This window comes from Carassius gibelio, chromosome A6 (assembly GCF_023724105.1).
Source record: "Carassius gibelio isolate Cgi1373 ecotype wild population from Czech Republic chromosome A6, carGib1.2-hapl.c, whole genome shotgun sequence".
NCBI lineage: Eukaryota > Metazoa > Chordata > Actinopteri > Cypriniformes > Cyprinidae > Carassius > Carassius gibelio.
Genome location: NC_068376.1, coordinates 17,939,362 through 17,951,365, shown reverse-complemented (window position 1 = coordinate 17,951,365; position 12,004 = coordinate 17,939,362). Strand labels below are relative to the sequence as shown.

Below are 12,004 nucleotides of genomic sequence, written 5' to 3'. Positions count from 1 at the left end.
TTAGCGTTTTCCACGCGTTTTTAGGAGCGATATGTGAACGGCCCCTAAGGCGCTCGCTCACTCAGCACGCGCTGAAGGCTCGTTGCAAAATGTCTAATGCATTTAACAGACCAGAAATATAAGATCCTAAAATAACCAACAGGTCTGGTGTTTGGGTTGGATTCCCTGTAAGCTATAGTGTCTAAATGCTGCAGGGATAGTTTGCTGCGTGCATGTTTCTCCTTTTTTTCGTCTTTTCCCAGATAGTACTGACGCATATATCCCAGATATTCCCGCTGGTGTTTTTTTTTTTTTTTTTTTTTTTTTTTGTATTCCTGCTGGTGTACCCTGTCATGTTGCAGATGCGACATACCGTTGTTTTTTTATCCACCACTCTCTTGCCATCACCATTATAGCTTAAAGGGAATCCAAAGTGCACCCAAACACCAGACCTGTTGGTTATTGGGGGATCTTCTCATTTCTAGTCTGTTAAACGCATTGGCTATTTTGCAACGAGCCTTCAGCGCGTACTGAGTGAGCGAGCGCCTGCTGAGTAGCCTAACATAAACATATAAGATGGTGTTTTTTTCTTCTTCGGGGGTGTCAGGGGCGTTGCCTGTTACGTTGTTTGGGTTATTGGGCTACCTTGTTGAACGCATATCATTATATTTCTATCTCTCTCTTTTTTTTTTTTTTTTCCAAATATAATTAATTACTCCAACGAACCGTTCGGTATGCATAATGCGTACCGCGTACCGAACCGAAAGCGTCGTACCGAACGGTTCAATACGAATACGCGTATCGTTACACCCCTAATGCACCAGTATGGATGATATAGAAGTCAAAATTATAATGACCCAAATTATAAAAACCTTTGTTTTCCTATTGTTTTCCTACTTGCTGAAGGTAATGACTGAGAAGTAGTTTGAGGTGGGATCCACAGAGAACGCTCAAAACGATGCAATTATGTGTACATATAATGCATGTAGACTATTGAGAGCATGTCAATAGGAAAAGACAGCCAAAAGTGGACATTTATGGCAGTTTAGAAATCAGAAATTCGGGGGTACAAAAAAAGAAAATCATTACCATCAAAAAAATAAAAATAACACAAAACAAACCTAATTGACTATTCATTATTTCATAAAAATAGTTTTGAAAATGTAAAAAAAAAAAAAAAAAAAAAATACTACAGCAATGAACAGAAAAAATACTAGAGAAAACCCAATTCTATACTGTTATTAGTTCTCCATTGTATAATAATAAAATATATAATAATAATATTTTGTTCTGATATGCAATATTGTACAGCTCTATAAATAAAGTGATATACTTTAAAGCAATATGCAATATAACATTTAGCACATCTTGGATAAGTAGCTGTTTATATCATCACAAAATGTTATATAATTTAATTAAAAAGTTGGTTCTCTTCACTACGACCCATTTCCACCATGTATACATTGTATATATTGTGTATACAGTTTTGCAACAGTATATTTATACTGTCAATATTTGTTGTAATAACTTGTGCCATTCTTCATGTAACTCTTTTAAGTTACATGACTGCTTTAGGTGCCACCTTAAATGTTTGCACAATGGTTTATATGAAAAAGCTCCATGTAGTTTCCTGCTGTACAGTGTAAATATATCGACTTTAACTTTGGCTTCGTCAAATGTTTAATGACTCAACTTGCCACATTATGGCTTTGTAGCTCTATTAGTCGTTATGCTAGCGCAAAGTTTGCTTGGCATCCAATCATTGATAAGACAAGTTAATGTATAAACAGAATGCTATGATAATTCAAAGAACCCTGCAGAAGCCATAAACACTGATTGTTATCTGGGCTCCAGAGATAAATGTTTGTGTTTTACAAGACTCTGCCTAAGTCTTATCACTGAGATAAAGTTGTAGGGGATCAAAGGCTTACAGCATCTGATGTGGCCTGACAGACTAAATTATCTGTTTTTATTGTTACTAAATATATCCCATAGTAATACATTTGGATTTGAAAGTAATGATGAGGATGAAATGGAATGAAACCGATTAAGTCAATAAATCAGCAGCTGATTAAGAGGAAGAAAATTATGTAATCAGTACAGACACATGCATAACACAATGTACCTCTAACATTACCCAGATAACATACATTTGTTATAAAAACATTCCCCAAATATTCAGTGTTGGTTCTGGGAACATAATTTTTTTTCCCATGTTTTTAAAAGGTATGATGTTCCTCAAACGTTCTTTCAACTTAATTTGATTTAAAATTCAACATTCTAGGAACAATGATTTGTAACATTCCAAGAACATAAAAATGTCAAGTTTCCTTAATGTTAGTAGAATATTGTTCCTGAAATATTCTTGCAATCATTCAAACACCTGCTGTGAACAAGCACTGAAAGAAAGAGAAATATGGACACAAACTACAACTTTCTTCAGCCTTAGATGAACTGAAGATAAAATCGCTCAAGATCTGATTAAACAACTCCACAAACAGCATCACCAGCTTCAGTTATTACCACCCAGATTGACTTTATATCTGTTAGACGTCTACATAAGTTCTTATTGAGAATCAATAGAGGTTTAGATGTTGACCTCTTGTTGAAAATGTTTCATTTGACATCACCATAATGGAGATCAGTGTTTGATTTAGTTGGGCTCTTTTTTTCTGAGTTGTTTAATCAGATCTTGTGAGATTTAAAGTCTTTTATCTTTAGTTCATCTAAGGCTGTGGCTGAAGAAAGTCATAGTTTGTGTTCTTATTTCTCTTTCTTTCAGTGCTTGTACACAGCAGGTGTTTGAATGATTGAAAGAATATTTCAGGAACATTCTACTAACATTAAGAAAACTGGATATTTTATGTTCTTGGAATGTTCATTCATTCATTTCATTTAGTCATTTATCAGACGCTTTTATACAAAGCGACTTACAAATGAGGACAACAGAAGCAATCAACTGTAGTATTAAAATAATGAAAAACAGATCCAAAACTAAAAGCTAGAACTTTATAAATACTACCTATACAATGGAATGTTACAAATCAGTTTTCCTAGAATGTTGAATTTTAAATCAAACTTAAGTTGACAGAACGTTTGAGGAACATCATACCTATTTAAAACTTTTTTTATGTTTTAGGAACCACGAGAACATTCTTGTAACAAAATTCTGTTAGCTGTGAGTTAGAGGTCACAACAAATACTCCTCTTTCTGAAGGGTTATTACAATTTAATATTAACATACTTTGTTTTGCCAGGTAACTCAAAAATCTTTCCATTTAGTTTTGCTGATGTAACTTAATGTAGGTTGTAAGTCACAAATGTTATTTAACATCTAAGAATCAACCTATTTAATATGACTTACTACATTAGGTTGTTTATTAAGTAAACAAATCAATGCAGTAAGTATTATTACATATTTTTGGGGAAGAATAGGTTATCTTTTATGATTGTGTAAAACTGTTTCATTTTGTAACATCTAAATTAACTGGGTCATTTTAACGGTTAAATGAGGTAAAAATAGCTCCATAAGAGGTCAGAGATATTTCCTCAGTGGGTAGCACTGTGGCCTCGCAGTAAGAAGGTCCCTGGTTTGAAGCCATGAGATCTTTCTGGGAAGAGTTTACATGTTTTTTAAGGGGGTTCCTATGCATTCCCTGTTTTACCATTTAACAGAATTGCTTGATTGTCTATATTGTGACAATATGTTAATTATAATATCAACCCAGCCATATATGCATATATTTACATTGACAATATAGTACATCTAACGTTATACACATACGTACATAACCTCATAATGTGTGAATGTTATATATATAGATGTATGTAGGTGGAGTTTTTTGTGTCTCTCATCAGCACTGATCGTTTTATGTGAGCGTCTCCGTTAATTGTTCATCAGCCACAGCTGCCACTCATTACCTGCTCCCTTCTTATTGCCCTGTCTTTCGTCTTGTGTTTGTCAGATCGTTGTTGGAAGCTCCCTGTTGTATGCCTGGTTTCTCGTTCCTGTTTCTTCCCTGTTCGTCTCTTCACTGGATCTTCTCACCACTGGAACCACATCCACTCCACTCCACATCGGATGGCTCATCTCAGTTCTTGCGTCACGCTCTCCTGCTGCCTCACCTCATCGCCACTTCCTGGATTCCTGTGATATCAACTCTCTACATTCCTGTTGTCCCTGCTGTTCATCTCTGTTCACTTGCATTTCCTAATAAATCTACTATCATTAACTTGCACTTGCTTCCTCACCCTCATTGCCGTTACAATAAATTTACAAGTTTCAGAATAAAGAATAAAAATTCTGCTCAGAATTGGACTTTTAATTATTTTGTACATGAATGTTTAGAGCCAATTTTATTATTATTACTTTTATTTATCATCAACTTTATTATCAGAATCACTCAAATGTGTATTAATACATCTTATGTAATAGAAATGCTTGTGCTAAATTCTTCTCATAAAATGTTGTTCTCGGCAGCAAAATATCTTGCAAGTCAAAGGGTTGAAAAATTGAATAATAATAAAATTATATATAAGTATATGTTCATATAATTTTCATGAAAAGTTTGGCTAAACTACTTTGACATAAATACATATTAATTTGAATTAATTAGATGGAAATACTTCTTAAGAGTCAGATCAGCTATAAAATTTTGCTGTAACAACTAGCTGTATTCACATTTTGCAGTGTGTTTCATTAAAAATAACTGTTTTTCTCACTCCAAATGTTATTTCCTGTGAAAGTTCCTCATTCCATCACACTGTTTAACACAATGAAAGACAGACTGAAAATAAACCCATTCTGTTTAAATAAAAGTTTGGCCTTAAAGTGAGATTTCTCTTTAAAAAAAAATTAGCTCAGGATCTACGGCACAGTCTGGGAGGAGGATTGGAGGATTGACAATGCAAAAAAGTTCAATCCCTGGCCACAACTATCTACTTATCTACTTGGATCCGGATGCAGAACATCTGGACAACACATCCCGGAGAGCCTTTAAGACGGAGGAAACATTGGGAAGTTCCACAGAGTTTGACTTCAGGATGAGCTCAGCACATGTTCTGCAGGCTCTGTGCCTGCTGATGGTTTTCTCCACAGTCAGAGCTCAGCACGGCTACACTTATGAAACCGGTGAGGAGTGGGTGAATACCTGGCGCCAGGGCTTCAACTTTCAGTGTCCCCATGGTGAAGTCTTAGTAGCAATCAGGAGTTACTTCAGTGAGAAAGAGGGCTCGGACCGCCTGTGGAACTTTGAGTGCCAGAGGACTCCCTACGACTGGGGAGAGCCCAACGAATGCTGGTGGGACGATATCAACAGAGCCGGGCTGGAATGGTATGTCTGTATGTATGCGGGTAACAGTGTGCTGTCAAACACATAATATGTCTTGCTATAATACAAAACACATTTGCAAGTATGTTTTATATGATAACATTCACTGTTGCAGAAAGGATCATCACACCCTGACGTTCCACTCTCTCTCTCTCTTTATATATATATTTTTAAAGTGTGTTACATAGAGAGTATACTATAGATGGAATAAACTAAATATTTTTCCTCATAATTTGCCAAACGTTGCAAGAATCTTTTCATAATTACAATTTTAGAACTTTGCCGTTTCAAGTGTCAATAGACATAGCCAATACACATACATGAATGAAAGACAGATTTGGAATATCATCTTTTTGGACGGATATATGGAAATTATTTTTGACATTACACAGACATCCCTTGTGTTGCAAATATTTTTCTGACCTTTTCTGAAAAAGGTTTGGTGTTTGCATTCTGGGTTTACACTAACTAAAATAGAGAGCTCCCTTGCATGTATGATTAGACTCAGATGTGAATGATTACTGAAAGCACTAGCTAACACTAGCTTTCAGAGTTGAATGCTTGCTTTGACAACATCATGATCATTTGTCTGTCAAGGGGAAAACAATGAAAGTTTCTTAAATAGGACTGGAGAAACACAAGCAGATGTTTGGACCAATCCAGATTTTATAAGTGTCATTTATTCCTTGCCTCAGGTCGGCCGTTCTCAGTAAGCCACAGCCACAGAAGAGATATAATGGCAACCCTTAAGTTTAAGAGCCTTGTTTACTACCAAAATGAAACTTTAACAAGCCTCCACAAATGTACCTCAGACATGTTTGATTGCACATTTGTGAATCACTTCAGTTCTCTGACATCTTATTAAGAACAGCACTATGACACTTTAAATTGAAGTTGTGTTATATGTTGTACTGAATGTTGTACTTCAGTCTTCGATAAAAGGTTTCTTTCAAGGTTTGCAGTGTTCATTCCAATTACAGCAGAACATCTTGGACCCATTACGTAGGTCTGACATGGTATTATTTCTTCTTCTCTTCTAATGAACAGTCATGTGGTCCTGGATACACGCTTTCGCAGTTACAGTTGCAATATCCAACACATTTCTGAGATGATCTATAGTTATCACAATAGTGATGAATCAGCCAGATAAACGCAATGAACAACTAACTTGGAAAAGAAGGCAAAAAAGTAAAAAACATATTAAAATGTGTTTTTTTTTATACAAAAACAGATCACTTAATGAGTGTGCAAAAATCTGTCCACTTAGACAATCCAAGTCTGATGAGTCACCCCAGCTTAAGAATGTTGTTCAACCGGGCTACCAGCCAGTCTCTCCTGGAGATTCTGCAAAAGAACTTTTAACCAAACAAATTCATTTATTTTATTTATTTATTTATTTTTACCTGCTATCAAAAGTTTTAACAGTCTGTCTAGTTGCATCAAGAGCAAGTATACATTGTAATGACTTGAGTGCTACAGGCCCTATATAAAACATTATCATAATCTAACCACATCTGCAGTGCTGGGAAGTTTTATAGAAAGAAGAGGAAACTGAGGAATCAGTTAAAATAACCTAATAGAAGTTTTTTTTTGCGGGGGGAAGGGTCGGTTTGGTTTCCTAATATCTAAACAACAAAAACGACATACGCATTCCAAAGGAATCTGAATGACTGTAACCATTATTAAAGATCATTGTGATAATAAATAGTAATTTTTACATTCCTGTTGTATAAAACACTGCACATTGCTTCATGTCTTTGTAACATTCATACTGAAATAATATTGAGGATATTGCAAACATAACAGTGTCTCATAGTACATTCCTTCTGACTGTCAGTTACAACTAATTCATTCAAATGACTGCATGCACTATTCTCTCATTTTTGCCAGTTTTACACAGACTCCCGAGGACTCTGAGATTTGCTTGAATGGCATTGAACAGTATAAGCTTTGTTGTTTTGAACACATTCAGGATTAAACTTTTCCTGGAATAACAAGCTCATTCTAGTGCTGCAGTGTCAGGAGGACACTCTATGAATGGATATTTTGATAATTAATTTCTCCTTGATATAAAAACATAAAGTTCAAACTGAAGGTAAACACAAGCAGCTACAATAAGCAAAAGCATACTGTGCACTGGTTTAAACATTATACTGGCTGCTTTCTTTGTCATGCTCAGCTTTGAAATGATCACTCAGGACTACTAAGGCACTATTTTTTTTTTTTTTTGCAAAGCTGCTTTGAAACAATAAGTATTATGAAAAGAGCTATTCATCCAAAACCGACTTTCTTGTTCAACAATGAAACCTTCTTTCCAGCATCTAGACTCTGGTTGTCCACAGGAACTTGAATGTTTTGCCTGGAATGGTCTGACATGAAAAATGATTCATAGCCCTCTGATGATTTTCCCCTCTACAATAACTGTAATGTCTTAAAGTAAGATGATTGCCTTCTTTCCTTCCTTCATTTTTTTAATGATGTGATGTGTTGTAACACCACAAAGGTAACTATAACTTTTTGTGATTTTTTATTTGGCTCAGGCTCTTCATATCGTGCTTAGTAAGACCATTGAGATGACTTACAATCTGTGTGATTCTCATGACAAAAGTGACCTTATTTTACTATTTCTCCAGTTTGTTAGAACAGGAAATGTCTGGTTTCTGTGATCAGTCTCTGAAGGCATAAGAAACAGCGCCAAGAGCCATTCAGTGCTCCATCCAGGTTTCTCCACCCACTCCAGCAGCATTGGGGGAGCTTTTCCAGTGGGTTTATTGGACTCATAGTTTTCCCTGATCTATGCCCACTCTGTATGATTTCCTCAGAGCCAGTGCCCTGTCTGTCTGAATACTGTCTGTCAGTCTTACTGCATGCTGGGAACTTACAATAAATTTTAGATCAGTTTCACAATTTGTGGATTGATGTAAAATAATTAGATAACATATTTTGAGATACATTTTATATCCAGGAAGCTTTAGCTACTTATATTTCTTCATATAGTTTCGCCCATTTTTGGTCATACTTTAGTTTGGGGATCAATACTATTAATTTTCTTTAGCTTCAATAAAATACATAATTTGCTGCTTATTAATGGTTAGTAAGATGGCTGTTAAGTTTAGGTATTGGGTAGGATTAGGGATGAGGATTATAGTCATGCATAATATGTGCTTTATAATTACTAATAAACAGCCAATATGATAATAAGCAACTAGTTAAAAGTGAGAATTGGTCCATATACTAAAATGTAAAAAAAAATGGATTTTCCCGCTACCCAAGAGGTATTTTCTTGCCCCCTGATGTATATTTTTATAAATATTTTGGCTTAAATATTTTGTTTACCAAATATATTTAGAATATAATTCAGAATATATATATATAAAAAAAAAATATATATATATATATATATATATATATATATATATATATATATATATATATATATTCACATTGTTTTAGAATCAGTTGTTTACATCATTGCATAATTTGAAAATATGCCCCACATATATCAATTGCTGATGGCTGTCATTTAAGAGGATCTTCATTTTGTCTCGGAGTTGCACTAAGACATAGATGACATTCCACTGGGAGAAGGCTCTGGCCTACTTCCTATTGGTGGAACCGTTGCCCATAGCGTCAGTGTTGCTATGACAAAAGTCTGGCACTGCTGGTGGCTGGGGAACAGTGCAGAACTCATGATTGTGTCCCTGTTGGGATGACAACTGTTTGTATGGGCCGTAAACAAGCAGAAACCCTAAATAAACCTGTATTTACAGAAAACTACTCCTCGTCTCACAGCCATCTCAGAGGTAACATTTGCTGGCTTCTCAGTCTTATAATTATTGCCTAGTTAAATCAGTTTAGAATTATTGCAATTACATGTAAAAACTTGTTTTACACACATGTCATATTGGGTAAACATGTTCCTGCTGTAACAAACATTTTTCTATTATGGTCAAATGGGTTAAATATGCTAAAACTACTGTGGATTATGCATATTACAGTTAGTTCCAGTTCTTGTTAAATCTGATTGGACAAGCGGCATACCAAGGGTGTCAAAATAGCAAAATAACATTTAGAAAATCTAAGTTACTCAATAGTAACGTCTTTTTATTTAAAAGGATGCTCCAGCCTAAAATGAAAATTGTGTCATTAATCACTTGCCCCCATGTCGTTCCAAACCCATAAAAGCTCAGTTCATCTTCTGAACACAATTTGTGATATTTTGGATGAAAACCTGGAGGCTTGAGATTGTCCCATAGACTCCCAAGTAGCGGTGCTCCGATCACGTTTGGCCGATCGCTAATGCGCATCTTGTCAGTAAAGCCGGTTCTCTAATCAGCGGTTAATTCCATCAGGTGCGTGATTTCACATAGAGCAGCTTTACTGATTAGAGAACCAGCTTTACTGACGAGATGTGCATAACGATTGGCCGATCGTGATCGGAGCAGCCCAACTCCCAAGTAAATAACAGTGTCAAGATCCTTAACAGGTATGAAAAGTCATCGTCAGAATACTCCATCTGCCATCAGACGTGCAATCTGGGTCATATGAAGCAAAGGGAAGACTTTTTGTAAGCGAGGAAAACAAAAATAATGACTTTATTCATTAATTCCTTTGTCAACAGTCTCCTCTGTGTCTCTCCATATCACCGTGCTGCTTATGCTCTTCTGTATCCTCCGCACCACAAGGATGTGCTGTTTCTTTTTGAAATAAAACAGCACCAACATCCTTGTGGCATGGAGGACACAGAAGAGCATACGGAGCACATAACCAAGATTGCACGGGGTGGATTTGGAGTGGAGTCACCCTTTAACTACTGTTCAATAGCAATATCTTATTCTCACTTGTGCTAGTTTTCTGAATATCGGTTGTAACAACTTGTGAAAAAATCCAAAAGATTAATTTCACGGTCTTCATTTAAAGCCCTGCAATGGCAAAATGGAACTAATGGCACCTGACAAAAAAGTCAGACCTAATGCTGTGTTCACGAATGTTTGTTAAGCACACATTCCCTCTTGCAGTTTTAGTCAGCCCTTCAGTATAAACAGGAAGATGCACACAATTATAGCTCAATAGCTAAAGTCAGGCACACCTCACACAACCATATGCCACATGTGCAACCTCGGAACACACCAATATTCCAAAGCTTTGTTTTTAAGGAGTCACATTCATTTAAAAAATAACAAATGTCTGTTGTCCAGCCTCTTCACTCTATTTAAAATCAATATTTGTTCTGTCTACAGGTCCTCAGTTTGCACCAACAATGGGCTGGTTGCTGGTGTGCAAAGTAAGTACTTTGAAGCGGTTTTGGATCGAGAATGGCAATTCTACTGCTGTCGATATGCCCGCAGGTGCCCTTATTCCTGCTGGTGAGTCTTGGAATAACAATTGGTGACCTAATGTACTCATACAGATACTTAACAACCTCTATACATCACAAGTTATATGCTGTTATAGATTTTAGGATTATGTGTCCTCTGATAATTGTTCAATAGGATGTTTTTCACATAACTTATAACCTTTCTTTTAAATGAATTTTCATGATTTGTGCACAGGAAGACGAGTGATGTTCCAGAGTACTACAAAGAAGAGGGGGAGATGGTAATCCCCAGTTATGGCTACTTCATAAGGGGGGCTCAGACTACTTTCAGTGGTGTACTGAGGTCTGTATGAACACTTCCTCTTCCTTTGCACTTAGTAGTTTTAGTGGTCAAAATAACCACCTGTTTTATTACACATGGATGTTTTATTACAGATGGATGCATTAGCATAATAGTTTTAGTTGCTGTTAATGGCAACAACAAAAAATTCCTTTGGAGGGAGATAACAGTTTTTTTTTATGATTTTGCAGGGATCGGCAGTGGAAGTACATCTTGTGCCGAATGACAGACTTTGATTGTCAGTTTGAAAACTTCTAGGACATGCATGCATCACTTAATGTAACCTAAAAGAGCACATGTACGTCACCACATAAGCACTTAGAATAGCACTCACAGAAAATATATGCCATACTCCATTTTTAAATTAGCTTAACAACTTACAAATGTTTGGTTTGCTCTGTATAAACATGCATGGATTGCCATGTTCTCATATTTTGCAGTCATTTATGCCATTTCCATCTTTACAAATATTTTGTAATCATTTTTAAAATGTAAAGGACAAAAAAGGGATAAAATATTTTTATATTTTTGTGTATTATTAATAAGCTGCACATGCATTTATGTAATAAACAATGTAATAAACAGCATGAAGTTAACAATAGTTTGAACACTTTGAGTATCACTCAACACTTAAAGTATATAGCAGCATTTTTACCAATATGAATTTAACTATGATCTCCAATGCCTTTTTGAATGGTTTTTGAAAAAGTCTAAAATCTTTATTTTGGTGTATTTCTTTTTTATCTAAGTCTCAAATACTCAGATGGAGTAAAAAAAAATGCATTCTTTGGAAAAATGGGTAGAACTAATAAAGCAAAGATTTCTCCCACATCTGCTTGTTTTTATTTTTTTATTTTATTTTTATTTCTTTGCATTGTGCAACACACAATGGCTGTTTACCTCTTCATAATTTCTCCATCTGTTTTCTGCTTTGCTTTAACAAGTGACTTATTTCATAGACCTTATTGAGTGGACATGGCCAGATAACATCTGATCTCTATGTATGTGTGTACAGATATGTTTTTGGGTGTTCATAAA

The 12,004-nt window shown here is 35.5% G+C and overlaps 1 protein-coding gene across 1 annotated transcript; it reads left to right on the top strand.

Annotated features, from left to right (window-relative positions):
• The first annotated feature begins 4,877 nt into the window (after positions 1 to 4,877).
• On the top strand, positions 4,878 to 11,797 carry LOC128015585 (dermatopontin). The gene is made up of 4 exons (XM_052599526.1): positions 4,878 to 5,312; positions 10,550 to 10,675; positions 10,862 to 10,969; positions 11,158 to 11,797. Exons 1-4 carry the CDS (start codon positions 4,885 to 4,887, stop codon positions 11,222 to 11,224), a joined length of 729 nt encoding a protein of 242 aa, XP_052455486.1. The 5' UTR covers positions 4,878 to 4,884; the 3' UTR covers positions 11,225 to 11,797.
• Positions 11,798 to 12,004: the final 207 nt, after the last annotated feature.